At 38.3% G+C, this 16,529-nt stretch overlaps 2 protein-coding genes across 2 annotated transcripts; both read left to right on the forward strand.

Moving 5' to 3' along the window:
• The first annotated feature begins 806 nt into the window (after positions 1-806).
• On the forward strand, positions 807-3,537 carry LOC138902867 (uncharacterized). The gene is made up of 3 exons (XM_070190768.1): positions 807-902; positions 3,190-3,324; positions 3,385-3,537. Exons 1-3 carry the CDS (start codon positions 807-809, stop codon positions 3,535-3,537), a joined length of 384 nt encoding a protein of 127 aa, XP_070046869.1.
• Positions 3,538-12,707: 9,170 nt separating this feature from the next.
• LOC138902868 (uncharacterized) lies at positions 12,708-14,955 on the forward strand. Its single transcript, XM_070190769.1, has 4 exons — positions 12,708-12,812; positions 13,662-14,000; positions 14,100-14,611; positions 14,724-14,955. Exons 1-4 carry the CDS (start codon positions 12,708-12,710, stop codon positions 14,953-14,955), a joined length of 1,188 nt encoding a protein of 395 aa, XP_070046870.1.
• Positions 14,956-16,529: the final 1,574 nt, after the last annotated feature.

Consider the following 16,529-nt stretch of genomic DNA (forward strand, 5'->3'; position numbering starts at 1 on the left):
CCCGGGCTCGTCGAGCACCTGGGTAGCTTTGACAGACTAGCATAATTTTAAAATTGTTATTTAGAATTTAAGACATTCAGTATTATTGTTTTGAAATAAATATTCGATGCATCAAGTCATGTTTTCTTTGACACATTTAAAGTTTTAAATTAATGCATTATTTCTTTTTATTTACTTATATTATTATCTTGGCATTGTTTTCAACAAAACTATTTCCTATCCTGTTGAATCTACAACTGTGATATATAATGAGGCAACGCAATATGATGGAATGATTCAAATGAATGGGAGAATGATGTAATACCCGAGGAAGTCATCAAGGAAGTAGAGGATTTACACAAGTTGAATTTAGAGGAAACTGAGACAGTTAATTTGGGAGATTCCGAAACAGTCAAAGAGACTCTCATTAGTATCGACCTATCATCATCCGACGAAGAAGAGTACATTAGATTTTTGAAATAATATGAGGATATCTTTGCCTGGTCCTATGATGACATGACAGGGTTGAGAACATACATAATAGCCCATAAGCTACTACCAACCCAATGTGTCCACCGGTGATGCAAAAACTAAGGAAATTCAAGCCATACATGAGTTTGAAAATAAAAGAAAAGGTTACCAAGCAGAACAACGGCAAGGTTGTCTGAGTGGTCGAGTATCCGACATGGTTATCCAATATCGCACCCGTGCCAAAGAAAGATGGAAAGGTCAAGGTTTGTGTTGACTTTATAGTTTTGAACCGAGCAAGTTTCAAGGATTATTTCCATTCCCAATCATACATATCTTGATCGACAATTGCGCCAAGCATGACCTCCAGTCCTTTGTTGATTGTTTTGCTGGATATCACCAGATCTGGATGGATGAAAGAGACACAGAGAAAACGGACTTCGTTACACCATGAGGTATGTATTGCTATAAGATGATGTCGTTCGGTTTAAAGAAAGATAGAGCTACATACATGAGGGACATGACCACCCTTTTTCATGATATGATCCATAAGGAGATTGAAGTTTATGTTAATGATGTCATCATCAATTACAAGAAGAGTCTAGATCACATAGCAGATTTGAGAAATTTCTTCCACCGCCTGCGGAGATACAATTTGAGGTTGAACCTCGCAAAATGTGCTTTTAGTGTCCCTGCTGGGAAGCTACTAGGTTTCATCATCAGCCGTTAAGGAATTGAGCTAGACTCGTCAAAGATTAAGGCTATCCAAGATCTACCACCACCTAAGAAAAAGAAAGATGCTATGAGCTTCGTATGGCGTCTCAACTACATCGGCCATTTCATAGCACAATCCATGGTAGTATGTGAACCAATTTTCAAAATGTTGCGAAAAGATGTTGCAACGAGCTGGACCGAGGAATGTCAAAAGGATTTCGATAAAATCAAGAAGTACTTATCCAAGCCTGTTGTGTTAGTCACACTAGAGCCCGGAAGGAAAGAGCAAGCCATATACTACTTGAGTAAGAAGTTCACACCCTATAAAGGTCGGTATTATTTATTAGAGCGTACTTACTGCGCCCTAACATAGATAGCCCAGAAGCTGGGACACTATTTCTACTCATACACTACATACCTCATATCAAGAATGGACCCCTTAGAATATAATTTTCAAAAACCTATGCCTACCGGCAAGTTGGAAAAGTGGAAAATACTTTTAGGTAAATGCGACATCATTAATGTGACCCAAAAGGTAGTCAAGAGACAAGCATTGGCCGATTACCTGGCCGAGAATCCTGTGGGTAGAGAATATTAACCACTGAAGACGTATTTTCTCGATGGGGAGGTATCATTCGTAGTGGAGGATATTACCGATGCTTATGATGGTTGGAGATTGTTCTTCGACGGGGTTGAAAATTTTAGTGGGGTAGGCATCAAAGCTATTTGAAATCGACTAACACTATCCGGTATCTGCCAAACTTAGATTCCCATGCACCAACAATATGGCAGAATATGAGGCTTGCATTCTAGGACATAGGTTGGCCATTGAAATGAAAATCCAAGAATAATTGGTGATCGGAGATTCATAAATGTTGATACATCAGGTACTCGGAGGATGAGCCACCAAGAATACCAAGATACTACCATACTTGCATTAAGTACAATGATTGGTCACGAGATTTGCAAAGATAAGATTCAAACACGTTCCCCGGATTCAGAATGGGTTCGCAGATGCACTGACCACGTTGTCTTCCATGATACAACATCCAAATAAGAATTATATTGACCACATCCCGATGGCGATCCATAAGCAGCCCGCCTATTGTGCCCATGTTGAAGAGGAATTTTATGGGAAGCCACGTTTTCATGATATCAGGGAGTATTTGGAAAAGGGAGGATACCCGAAAAATTCCACGCATAATCAAAAGTTTACATTACGGAGACTAGATAATCATTTCTTTTGGAGTGGAAAAATTCTATACAGAAGGACTCCTGTTCTCGGGTTGTTAAGATGTGTGGTTGCCAAAGAAGCATCTAGATTGATTGAATATATACATGGCGGGATATATTGACCCCATATGAACGGGTTCACTTTAACCAAGAAGAAATTCAAGGCGGGATACTTCTGGATGACTATGGAAACTGACTGCATCAAGTATGTGCAGAAATGTCACCAGTGTTAGGTGCATGCTGAAATGATACGGTTTCCACCCAATGAACTTAATGTGACGAGCTCGCCTTGGCCTTTTCTCGCTTAAAGTGTAGATGTCATTGGCCCAATTGAACTGACACAGATTCATACCAGTAGCCATTTATTACTTCACCAAACGGGTCGACGCCACCTCCCACAAAGCCGTGAAAAAGAAGGTTTTGGCAGATTTTGTTCGAGATCGTACTATCTGCCAATTCGGGGTGCCCAAGTCAATTATCACTGATAATGTCGGCAACCTCTACAGTGATCTGATGCAAGCCATGTGCGAAACATTCAAAATCAAGCATTGCAATTCCACCATATACAGACCACAGATGAATGGAGCCGTAGAAGCCACCAACAAGAATATTAAGAAAATACTAATGAAGATGATAGACAACTACAATTAGTGGAATAAGAAGTTACCAGTTGCTTTGCTCTGATACTGCACTACGGTCTAAATATCAACTGGGTCAACTCCCTATCTATTGGTGTATGGTACTGAAGCTGTTATACCCACCGTGGTAGAAATTCCTTCCCTGTGATTCATACAGGAAGCTGAGCTTTGTGATGCAGGATGGGTATATAGTCGATATGATCAGTTGGCTCTCATCGATGGGAAAAGAAAGAATGCATTGTGTCACGGCCAACTTTACCAGAACAGAATAGCAAGGGCTTTCAATAAGAAGGTTAGATCAAGATAGTTCACACTGGGGAAACTGGTTCTGAAGTGAATCTTCCCGCATCAGGATGAAGGAAAGGGAAAATTCTCACCAAACCGGCAAGGTCCTTACATGGTTCACCGAGTGCTGGCAGGAGGAGCACTCATACTAGCAGAAATAGATGGAGAGATATGGCCAAAACCTATCAATTTAGATGCCATCAAAAGATATTATGTCTAAGATTGTATTCGCACTTTCTTCTTGATGTAACATGAACTACGCTTGACTTGATTCCCGTTTAAGAGGGGATACATTGGCAGCCCTGTGGGTTCGGTCATATTATAATAAAAGTCCCATTTCCCTCCATGATCAAAGGAGTGGGAAAATTTAAGTTTTATCAAATTTGATATTGTTGCACTAGGAGTCACTGGAAGAGGATTATCAAGAAAAATATCAGGGGCCGATTCATCAGAACTGGGGCAGAATTCAAATTCTTAGGGGTTCCTCGTGATCCTACACAGGACAAGGATGTTGCAATATCTCAAAATATGTCACAGTTTAGGATTCTACAAACCTATCTTATGCATTATCACATATTTTAATAAATGCACTCTTTATGACTAACCAATTACAAAATGCATACGTTCAAAACTCAATTTTTGTAATGGCCAAATAACACTCAGGCTAGCTCAAAGCATAGACATATCAATCTAAGAAAAGAAAGTCAGAAGCAAGGACGAAACAAGGAATAAAAAGCACAAACAACCTTCCCCGACTTACAATTTTTCTTTGAATGTAAGAATAACATGTGCAACACCATTCACAAAGGATATACAACGAGACCGCTAACTTCACAGAGATAGATGCTACCAAGACTAAATGTATCGAGCTAAGAATTGCTTTTCTTTCTCGTATTTGCTTGAGGCTAAGCTCTACCTCCATCATTACAATGCTCGACATTTCCTGCATCTGCATTAGGCTCAAGAACGACCCTTCTACTTGCATAGGGCTAAGCACTACCCTCATACTTACATGAGGCTAAGCTCTATCTCTATCATCGTATAAGGCTAAGCATTTCCTTCCTCTACATAGGGCTAAGCACTGCCCTCATTACCTACCCAGGGCTAAGCATTGACATCATTATTTGCATAGGGCTAAGCACTGCCCTCATACTTGCATGAGGCTATGCTTTATCTCTATCATTGCATAAGGCTAAGCATTGCCTTCCTCCGCATAGGGCTAAGCACTGCCCTCATTATTTGCATAAGGCTAACCACTGCCCTTGTACTTGCATGAGGCTAAGCTCTACCTCTATAATTGCATAAGGATAAGCATTGCCTTCCTCTGTATAGGGCTAAGCACTTCCCTCATTACATGTATAGGGCTAAGCACTACCCTCATTCCTTGCATAGGGCCAAGCACCGCCCTAATAATTTGCATAGGGCTAAGTACTTCCCTCATACTTTCATGAGGCTAAGCTTTGTTTCCATACTTGCATAGGGCTAAGAATTGCCTTGACTATTGCATCAGGCCACGCATGGCTCCCCTACTCACACAAGGCTAAGCACTACCTTTCTCCATTCTTGCATAAGGATAAACCCTGCCTTCGTCATTTGCATATGGCTAAGCACTGCCTATCTCCTTTGTCGAATAGTCAAATATCTCCAGCTCCTTGCATTTCGTGGGCTGAAAATTTACCACATTATCTGAAGGAATCATAGTCCGAAAGCATCATATTCATAGCCAAAGGACAACATTCCATGGCATAAGGATCTCAAAGTTGTACATCATTATTCAAATGCATCATGGTCCAAAAGCACCATCCCCATGGCCCGAGGACACCGTTTCATGGCCTTTCTTGACGGCCAATTTTGACCCTCCCTTTTAAAATTAATTTATTCATACTTAATAATTTACAATAAATATTTTAAAAATATTTTCTATTAATGAATATCTATTTTCATAAATTAATTAAGTATTAAGTTGCAAAATTAATCGCGTAGTACTAATATTACGTAATTATAAATGTATTTAATATTATTAAAATAACTTTTGTATATACATTACATAGGTGTTATACTTAATTTGACAAAATTACTCAATTTCTATTGAATTAGGTTACTATGTTAATATTTTGAAATTAGCACTATAATTCAAAATTTGCATTATTTATAGATAATTAATTAAAATAATTAGTAACATATATAGTAATTATAATTTTATCACATTTTATTGAAATTGTTAAGTTTATTTAAATTAATTTTAATGCGGTTAAAAATGAAAAGGCTACAATTGCAATTCCTTAATTAAACACAAGATGGCCATTTTAAAAATAAATTCCAGCCCAAATACCAAGCCCAATCTGGATCTGATCCAATCAAAAGACCCATCTCATTCCAAGTTGGCAATCCATGCCACTCCTTGTGAGCCAATAGCGATGCGCCACATCACCCGTTTCTATCCCTCACAAAAGAAACACAACAAATCCAAATCATCCATTATGCAGATCAACGACTCTCACTTTATCCACGTTTTCCCTTTAATTTTTAATACCCCATAAGACTCATCTCAACTGTCAAAATCTAGGGATCTAACGGTTCGTGTATTTTATCATTTTAATTCGATAAAGTCTAAATTTTCAGGGCCGTTGATCTAAAGAATCAATGGCCCAGATCCCTTCCATTGACTTTAACCCTAGAGATGACCTAAACTACCAAAACCTTAAAAATCATTTCCCTGCCATCCCAACCGCCCTATTTCCTTTTCCTCTCTCAATTCTCTCAAACTCCAGACCCATCAATCCTAGAAACCTTGAACTAAATCGTGCAAGGATGCAAACAATTACCCCAAATCGTTCTTCCTGCCTTCTGACTCCGCGAATATTGCCGATATTCCCCCTTTTCGTCATGTGAATTTGAAATCTCGAGTCTTTTGACTTAGACGAAACTATGAAACTTCAAGTCTTTAAATCCTTTGATGCTGCAACGAAATCAAGGGCATGCATAGGCATCTCATGATGTTTATTCAAAACCAGAGGACAAGTGCAATGACCTATGGATTTTTGGTCTTTGTCCGATGGTCTTCTCGCCTGTAATGGCTGTCTTCCACTCAGGTAAAACTCTCATTGATCTTTACCCTCTGTTCATTTTTAATTTTTACTCGATCGTGCTTGCATCACCTGATATTAGTCACTCTCAAATATCTTAGTTTGAAATCTGAAACCCCAAGGCCTTAAATGGCACTATAAGAATGGGTCTTCAATTCTCCCACCTAACACACAAAGACGAACACACACTAAGCACACAACAGCCCAATCAGTCTGGTCTAGAAGATCTCGTGAAGGCCTTCATTGTGAAAACTGATGAAAGATTTGAAGTACATGGGGCAGAAGCAAGTGGGACTGATTACAAAAATATTATCTGAGGCGGTTCCAGGCACTCTCCCTGCTGATATTGAAAGAAATCCCAAAAAATGTGATACTTGAAAAAGAAAGTGGTGAGCAACTGAAAGGTGATGATGACAAGAAGAAGAAAGGCCCAAAGAAAGCTGAGAAAAAGAAGAAGGGAGAAAATTCTAGAGGGGAGGAACCTGAGGGGAGCGAGCATATGTCTGTGCTACCTTTCCCTCAAAATCTATGTAGAGAAAAGTTAGACAAGCAATTTGAGAGATTTCTGGATGTGCTGAAACAGGTTCATGTAAACTTACCGTTCACAAATGTGCTCTCACAAATGCCTTATTATGCTAAATTCTTGAATGAGATCCTTACAAAGAAGAGGAAAATAGAGGAGACTCCAGTGGTAAAACTCACAGAGCAATGTAGCGCGATATTGCAAAATAAACTCTCAGAAAAGTGTGGAGATCCAGAGAGTTTTACTATACCTTGCTATTTAGGAACTATTAATTTCGATAAGTCTTTATGTAATTATGGTGCCTCAATTAATTTAATGCCTCTATCTATTTTTATAGAAAATTGGAGAAGGAGATTTGGGAGATAAGGTTTGCACCAATATCGTTGTAGCTGGCAGCCCAAATGACTTTAATACCCGAGGGGATAGTGGAAGATGTGTTAGTTCAGGTGGATAAGTTCGTATTTACTGTGGATTTTATAGTGGTGAATATGGAGGAAAACAAGAAGGTCCCCCTCATCCTAGGAAGACCATTCTTAGCGACGGACAAAGCGATATTAGATATACATGAGAGAAAACTCATGCTTACTGTGAGTAAGGAGACTGTGACTTTCAATATGGATGTTGAAAAGGGGGTGGAAAAAGGAAAATCAGTTGCAAGTGTTGAATGGAAAGTGAAGGGATAGAAAGAGTAGGATACGGTGAGCGAGAAAGATAAGTGTGGGGGTGTACCCCAAGAAGGCTGAGAAGAAGCTATCTGCATGGATGTGTGCATTGGTTCGTGCGCGAGGAATGGAGCCCGACTTCAACTTAGACCCCGACTAGATATTAAGGGAAGTTTCCTTTACCTTATGCTTTTTAATTGTGTGTCATGGGGATATGCCACAACTTAACGTGTGGGGTGGGGGATTTGTATGTATGTATGTATATTAGTTTTCTTTTTGTTAGTTGTAGTAGTTGGAGATAGACAAAATTGAAAAAAATTGAAAACTTATTAAATTTTCTATTTTTCCTGACAATGAATATCATCGACACATTTCTTGAGGGATTAAAGTCGAAAGGAAAGAGACAAAAATATGTTCTTTTGTTAGGTAGTGTAATACTTCCCCCTTGGTTTTTCTTTGTGCCGCAGTTCTTTTCCAAGGTTTTTGTTTGAACCGGGTGTAGTAGTTTTTATTTTTGTTAGGAGTAGGAAACCTTGTGCTATTATTTGAATTGCAGGCAATATCTCATGACTTTATTATACCTTGAGAATAGTGAGTGCTTTAGTGTGACGCTTAGGCTCAGATTTTAACTCTTGTATAAGTACCTTAAAGCATATGATCTTAACTTTGCTTAACTGCTTTGACTAGAGTGTCTTGATAGTCCAATCCTGAGTGAGTTATGTGCCATGTGTGTGTGAGGTTTTGTGTACTCTGTGCATTGCATTTGATGAATAGAACTTGCCCCTTGTGTTTGCAAAGCGAAATAGTATTTTTATTTAGTTTTGGAAGTGATATAGGTATTTCTTTGTTGTGCCAGATATATGCTATTACCCACCTAATTGTTATGTATCTTAGTTAACCCCTTTGAGCCTGTAATCATGTTTCTTTGGCAACCACATTTCAAGCCTTACCCATTTGCTTGAATTGACCATTTATTTGAACCCTGTACCTCTCATGAGCACTTGAATTTGTTATGAACTTTGTAAAAGTTAAAGTGTGGGGTGTTGGTTTGGCTTTTGAGTGGAACTATTGAAATAGGAGGAAGGTGCATTGTTTTTAAAAAGTAAGAGCCACTTGAATTGAATAAGAAAAGAAAAAGAAAAATAGTTGTATTGTTGTGAAAAATATTCCTTGATAGTGGTAACTCTTGATTTATGTGTGCTTAAAGAAGTAGGAGTTGATGTAAATTGATGTGAAGGTGGAGTTATGGTTTGACATAAGTGTAGGTTTTTGAACGATTAATTATGTATTAAAGTGCTTAGGGAGGTGTAGTCACTCTTATATCTAAATGTGTCCTACCCGTCCCGCAGCATACATTACAACCAATAAAAGTCCTACTTGATCCTTCACTGAATGAGGCCAATTAGTATAGTAGTACACTACGGGCAAGCCTATGGAACATCTTTTGTGGCATATGAATGTTGTTCTAAGAGTGAGTGAATTCTTTCTATCTTGAGTTCCTGATTGTTCTTAAATTTTATTGTGTGTGGAACTACTCTCTATTTTTGTGTGGGGACACTTAATTCACGAAGGAAAGGTAATGTCGTTGACCTCTATGTTTGATTAATTGAGCGGATTGTGAAAAATGTATGGTGCTTTTGAGTCAATACTTGAGGCGAGGATGTTAAGGTATTGTGCTTAATCTGTTTTTAAATATTCTTTGTATGATGAGTTGTTTAAAAATATCATGTCTATATGAAGTGTAGTGTTATTACTCGAGGATGAGCAATGGTTTAAGTGTGAGGTGTTGATGGTAGGCTATAATCTTGTGTTTTAGTTTCTTATGGCACTCTAATTCAATGCGCTTTACTTGTGTTGATCTTTATTTGGTAGTGTTTTGCACTTATTGCGTATTTTATGCTTTGTAGGAATGATTCCGAGTTATGTAGATGTTGTGGAGATAAATCAAATAATTTGGAGCTTTGAAGTTTGAATAAAAGCCCAAGGGATTAAGCTAGGATCGTGTTCGCGGGTTGAGGATCACTTCTGGACGTCAATAATCAAGGAAGAAGCAACAGTCCGAGAAAATGCATTAATGCGACGAACTATGCGTAGCAGTGTGCGACGCATTAGTGCAATTTTGCGTCAGAAGTTTGAAAAAGTTGAGAGGCTGGGTTTCTGTGGTATGGTAAGAAAATGCACTGCTGCGACGCAACCGTCGATGCATGGTGGGACGCATGAAAAAGAATAAGTTTGCAGGTTTCCCACTTCGGCTAGGAAAGGGTGATTTCATTTTGTCACGACCCTACTTGGTATAAATACATAAAAAATGTTATTTTCTGGACTTTTGACATACCTTCGACCAAAGGAAGCTAAGGAGGAGTTGGAAGAGCTAAAGCACAAGGATTTCAACATTCCTTCCTACTCAAGACCCGGGTTTGGATTGAATTTATGTTTTCCTATACTTTTATTATATTCGTGATGAATTCCTCCATGTCTATGAAGTAGTTCTCTTTAGGGTTTGATGTATTTAGTGTATTGATGATTGTTTGTGGATTATAACTCTAGTTTTATGTATTGAATCGTTTGGATGAATTAATTGTTGCATCTATATTCACTTGTTCATGTAATCGAGAGAGGCATAACTTGTGATATCTTTGCATTATATTTTTGGTTGAGTTCATAGATTCTTCTAACTAATCGAAAGAGGCTAGTTGAATCATTGATTAAACCTACTTAGGAGAATAATCGAGAAAGGTTTTCCTAAAGACCAATCCACTACGCATTCTTGCATATCTTCACAGTGCTTAATTTGGTTCGTCTCGTGAGGTTAAGGCTTAATAGAGAGAGGAGTTTCTGCGGAACATTTGAACCAATAATTGAGTGAATTTGAGAGACTCACTTGAACATTAGAAGTGAATTATCTAGATTTACATCCCGAACAATTATCTTGCACGTATCCTATCAAAACCCTATCTTCTCCCATTGATAACCTTCGTTGCTTATTCCTTGTTTCGATTTTCATTAGTCAATAGCTTTTGATTCTTAGTTAATTTTAGCTAGACATCTTATAAATGTCAACTGTTGATCATCTTGGATAGAAATCAAGCTAGAAACTACGAGAATACTATTTAAATCAAATCCCCATTGATACAATATAATACTATACTATATTTTATTAGCGAGCATAATTAAGTGTGTGTTTTGCGATCGTCAGCAGTACATCCCTGTCCTTAATCTCTTTGAGCCACTATTGATTATGTAAAGCCTACATGAATCTATCATTAACTTACCTTCCATGAAAATTAGGATTTAGACACTATGTTATCATCAAGTGACACTTTTAGAAGATGAAGCATGATCACTTCATACCTACATACTAAACTAGATTTATGTTTGAGTTTGAACTTGTTTTGATGCAATGTTTCCATCTCCTTTCTTTACCAACATGTTGATTTGGTTATGTAATTCGTTCTGTAATGTGCAAAATTCCCCTGCTTATATGAGGTCACTATCTAACTTACCTTGTCTATGTGTGATGGTAGGCTATAATCTCATGTTTTAGTCGTTTATCGCACTCTAATTCACTGCACTTTATTCATGTTTGAGCTTTAATTGGTACTGCTTTGCACTTAATGTGTGTTTTTTGCCTTGTAGGAGTGATTCCAAGCTATTTAGATGTTGTGGAGCTAACTCGAGCTATTTGGAGTGTTGAAGTCTGAGTAAAAGCTCAAGGGATTAAGTCGGGATAGTGTTTGGGGGTCAAGGACCAAGTCCGGACGTCACAACGCAAGCAAAATTCGTAGTCTAAGAATTTCTCACTGCCGCGGTGCATGGGGCGCCGCGGCTGCCTATTTTCTACTGCCTGACAGATGTTGAGCTCTCTAGAAATCCCCACTAATGCCCCGCATGGTGCGTCGCCCCATGTGGCGCGCCTGTGTAACTTTTAAAGAGTGAAAATCCTTTTTCGGCTAGGAGAAGGTGGTTTCGTTTGGGCTCGACCCTACTTGGTATAAATACATGGAAAAACGTTATTTTCTGGACTTTTTGACATACTTGAGACATAACGAAGATAAGGAGGAGTTGGAGGAGCAAAAGCACAAGGATTTTATCATTCCTTCCTCACTCAAGACCCGAGTTTGGATCGAATTTATGTTTTTCTATACTTTAATTATATTTGTGATGAATTGCTCCATATCTATGGAGTAGTTCTCTTTAGGGTTTGATGGATTTGGTATATTGATGATTGTTTGTGGGTTATATCTCTAGTTTTATGTATTGAAGCATTTTTGGATGATTTAATTGTTGCATCTATATTCACTTGTTCATGTAATCAAGAGAGGCATAACTTGTGATATCTTTGCATTCTATTGTTGGTTGAGTTCATTAATTCTTCTTAGTAATCGAAAGAGGCTGGTTGAATCATTGATTAAACCTAGTTAGGAGGATAATCGAGAGAGGTTCTCATAAACACCAATCCACTATGCATTCTTGCATTTCTTCACGTGCTTAAATTGGTTCATCTTGTGAGGTTAAGACTTAATCAAGAGAGGAGTTTTTACTGAACGTTTGAACTAATAATTGAGTGAATTCGAGAGACTCACTTGAACATTAGAAGTGCATTATCTGGAGTTAGATCCCAAACAATTATCTTGCACTTATCCTATCAAAACCCTACCTTCTCCCATTGATAATCTTCTTTTCTTATTCCTTTCTTAAATTGTCATTAGTCAATAGCTTATGATTATTTGTATATTTTTATTAGAAATCATATAAATCTCAATTGTTGATCATTTTGGATAGCAACCAAGCTAGAAACTACGAGAACACTGTTTAAATCAAATCCTTGTGGATACGATATTATACTATACTATATTTGATTAGAGAGCATAATTTAGGTGTGTGTTTCTAGCTCGTCAAATTTTGGCGTCGTTGTCGGGGATTGGCAATCAATAGTGTTTGAAATAGTTTGTAGTACTAATTCACGAATTTTTCCTTTTATTTTATTTTTATATTTTTACGTTTGTTGTTCTTTGACTGTGCGAATGTTACATGTTTAGATTGGTGTATGACTCGAGCTTCTACAAAAGAAGTGCTACCATACGAGCCAGAGATAGAAAAATAATTGCGATAGCTGAGGATGGAAAGAAATCTCACCGAGACATTAGAAAAGGTTGGGCAATCCTCAACCAAAGAAACTATGGCTGGAAACGGTGACGATATTGTAGATTTGGCTGGAAGAGAGGTAGCGCAAAAATGAGAAAAAGCTGCACGGGATGCTGAGGAAGCAGCTATCAGAGATGCACAGATCATCTATGAAGAAGAGAGGGGTCGAAGAATTGCTCAAAATCAACCCTTGGCTGCAGACCAGTTCGGAAATATAGCTCCCCTGCCTGGGAGACCATTGGGCGATTATGCTAGACCGGTCTACAACCAAGGATTGTCAAGTACGAGACCACCTCCAATTGAAGCTAACAATTTCGAATTGAAGCAAGGGTTGCTTCAAACTCTATAGAATTAATGTGTCTTCAGAGAGAATATGAATGAAGTTCCAAAGACACATCTAATGGAGTTTGAGGAGATTATGAACACCTTTCAATACAATGGTATGTCACGAGATTCAGTGTACTTGAGGGAATTCCCCTTCACACTCAAATATAATGCAAAGCAATGGCTTCGAAGCTTACCCACATGATCGATTAGAACATGGGAGGAGATGAAAAGAAAATTCCTTGATAAATATTTCTCCTCAGCTAAGACGAGAAAGTTTAGAAGAGAAATCCATAACTTCTGCTAGAAAGAGACCGAGGCTATTTTTGAAGCATGGGAGAGGTTTAAAGAGATAGTTCGAAAGTGTGAACATAGTGGAATTGAACTCTAGATGCAACTCCAGGACTTTCGGGATGGATTGACACATGCCTCGCATAGAACATTGAGTAATGCAGTTGGAGGCCCGTTGATGAAAAAGACTCCAGAGGAGATAGTTACAATTCTTGATAAGTTGTCTCAAGATGCAAATCAGTGTCCCTCTGAGAGTGTTGAAAGAAGAAGATCAACTGGTATTCACCAAGTTGATGCTAATACATCTGTGTAGGTACAACTTGATGCTATGGCTAAGGAAATACGAAAGCTGACCTTAGCCTCGATACAAAGTGAGCCTCACGCAGCTTGCGATATATGTAGAAGAGGACACCATACTCATGAGTGTCGAGACTCAACGGAGGAAGTGAATATTGTGGGAAACTACAATTTCAATGCAATGGGTCATAGGCACCCCTGGTTTTTATGGAGTTCACCTAGGGTTAACGCAAATGTTTGGCAACAAAATAACTCTAGGCCCCCGGGACAAGGAGCTCCAGCATACCAAAATCAGCAGAGGCATCAATTTCAGCCTCAACAGCCCATTCAGCCTGGTCTAGAAGATCTAATGAAGGTCTTCATTATCAAGACAGATGAGAGGCTGGACGCCCATGGAGCAGCTATCAAAGAGTTGGGCACATCTTTTCAAAACCTGGAGTGACAAGTGGGACAGATTGCAATAATATTATCTGAGAGGGCTTTAGGAACTCTCCCCGCTTGTACTGAGAGAAATCCTAAAGAAATAGTGAATGCTGTAACTTTAAGAAGTGGGCAAGTGTTGGAAGATCCCACCCCGATCCAAAATGATGTGAGACTTGAAAAAGAAAGTAGGAAGCAACTGCAAGATGATGTTGATAAAAAGAAGAAGGGCCAGATAAATGCTGAGAAAAGTAAGAAGGGAAAAACTTTGAGAAGGGAGGAACATGATGAGAGCGAGCATATGCGTGCGCTACCTTTCCTTCAAAAGCTATACAGAGAAAAGCTGGACAAGCGGTTTGGGAGATTTCTAGATGTGCTGAAAAAGGTTTATGTAAACTTACCATTTACAAAAGTGCTCTCACAAATGCCTGCTTATGCAAAATTCTTGAAGGAGATCCTTACAAAGAAGAGGAAAATAGAAGAGACCTCATTGGTAAAGCTCTCAGAGAATTGCAGTGCTATATTACAAAACAAACTCCCACAAAAGTGTGGAGATCCAAGGAGTTTTACTATACCTTTCTGTAGGAACTATTCATTTTGATAAGTCTTTATGTGATTCTGGTGCCTCAATTAATTTAATCTCTCTATCTATTTATAGGAAATTAGAGATGGAGATTGGAGAGATAAGTTCTGAATCAATATCATTGCAGCTGGCAGACCAAACGACTTTAATACCAGAGGGGATAATGGAAGATGTGTTAGTTCGTGTTGATAAGTTCGTATTTCCTGTGGATTTTATAGTGGTGAAAATGGAGGAAATCAAGGAGGTCCTCCTCATCCTAGGAAGATCATTCTTAGCGTCGGGTAGAGCGATATTGGATATACATTAGAGAAAACTCATGCTTAGAGTGGGTGAGGAGACTGTGACTTTCAAGATGGATGTATAAAAAGGAGGCACAAAAGGAAAAACCAACTGCGAGTGTTAAGTGGAAAGTGAAGGGCTCAAAAGAGAAGGATGTAGTGAGCGAGAAAGATAAGTGTGGGGTGTATCCCAAAAAGGCTGAAAGAAGCTATCTGCATGGATGTGTGCATTAGTATGGGCCTGAGGAATGGAGCCCGACTTCGACTCAGACCCCGGCTAGATTTTCAGGGATATTTTCTTTACCTTATGCTTTTTAATTATGTGTCATGGGGACATGCCACAACTTAAAGTGTGGGGTGGGGTATATTTGTATGTATGTATGTATATTAGCTTTCTTTTTGTTAGTTGTAGTAGTTAGAGATAGAAAATAAACATAAAAATTTTAAATTTTTTGATTTTTCCCGATGATGGATATCATCGACAGGTTTCTTGAGGGATTAAGGTCGAAAGAAAAAGACAAAAAGATTTGCTTTCATAGGTAGTGTAATAATTACCCCTTGGTTTTTCTTCGTGCCGCAGTTCTTTTCCAAGGGTTTTGTTTGAACCAGGTGTAGTTAGTTTTTGTTTTGTAGAGTAGTAGGAAATGTTGTGCTGTGATTTGAATTGAAGGCAACATCTCTTAACTTTATTATGTCTTGCGAATAGTAAGTGCTTTAGTTGTGATGCTTAGGCTCAGTTTTTAACTCTTGTACAAGTACCTTGAATTGTATGATCTTAACTTTGTTTAACTGCTTTGACTAGAGTGTCTTGATAGTCTGATCCGGAGTGAGTTATGCGCTATGTATGTTTGAGGTTTTGTGGTATTATATGCATTGCATTTGATGTGTAGAACTTGCCCCGTGTGTTTGCAAAGCGAAATAGTAGTTTTATTCAGTCTAGGAAGTGATATAGGTTTTTCTTTATCGAGCCAATGATATGATTACCCACCTAATTGTTATGTATCATAGTTAACCCCGTTAAGCCTGTAATCCTGTTTCTTTGGCAACCACATGACAAGACCTACCAAATTATTTGAATTGACCATCTATTTGCACCTTATACCTCTCGTGAACACTTAAATTTCTTATGAACTTTGTAAAAGTTGAAGTGTGGGGTGGTTGGTATGGCTTTTGAGTGGAACTATTGAAATAAGGAGAAAGGTGCAATGTTTTGGAAAAAGTAAGAGCCACTTGAATTGAAAAAGAAAAAAAAGTGTATGATTGAAAAAAAAAAAATTTCATGATAGTGGTAACTCTTGATGTAATTGTGCTTAAAGAAGTGGGAGTTAATGTATATTGAGGTGAAGGTGGAGTTATGGCTTGACATAAGTGTGGGGTTTTAAATGGTTAATTGTATGTATTAAAATGCTTAGGTAGGTGTAGTCACTCTTAAATCCAAAAGTATCCTACCCATCCTACAACCTACGTTACAAACAATTAAAGTCCTACTTGATCCTTGACCGAATGAGCTCAATTAGTAGAGTAGTACACTACGGGCAAGCCTATGATACGTCTTTTGTGGCATATGAATGTTACTTATGAGAGAGTGAATTCTTTCTATCTT

The sequence above is a fragment of the Nicotiana tomentosiformis genome, chromosome 12 (assembly GCF_000390325.3).
Source record: "Nicotiana tomentosiformis chromosome 12, ASM39032v3, whole genome shotgun sequence".
Taxonomy (NCBI): domain Eukaryota; kingdom Viridiplantae; phylum Streptophyta; class Magnoliopsida; order Solanales; family Solanaceae; genus Nicotiana; species Nicotiana tomentosiformis.

Coding starts and splice junctions, on each gene's coding strand:
- LOC138902868 (XM_070190769.1), top strand. CDS start 12,708: ATGGAAAGAAATCTCACCGAGACATTAGAAAAGGTTGGGCAATCCTCA. Junction 14,001..14,099: donor GTCTAGAAGATCTAATGAAG/GTCTTCATTATC, acceptor CAAGTGGGACAG/ATTGCAATAATATTATCTGA. Junction 14,612..14,723: donor CAAAACAAACTCCCACAAAA/GTGTGGAGATCC, acceptor ATCTATTTATAG/GAAATTAGAGATGGAGATTG.
- LOC138902867 (XM_070190768.1), top strand. CDS start 807: ATGACCTCCAGTCCTTTGTTGATTGTTTTGCTGGATATCACCAGATCT. Junction 903..3,189: donor GGACTTCGTTACACCATGAG/GTATGTATTGCT, acceptor TGATTCATACAG/GAAGCTGAGCTTTGTGATGC. Junction 3,325..3,384: donor CAAGGGCTTTCAATAAGAAG/GTTAGATCAAGA, acceptor TTCCCGCATCAG/GATGAAGGAAAGGGAAAATT.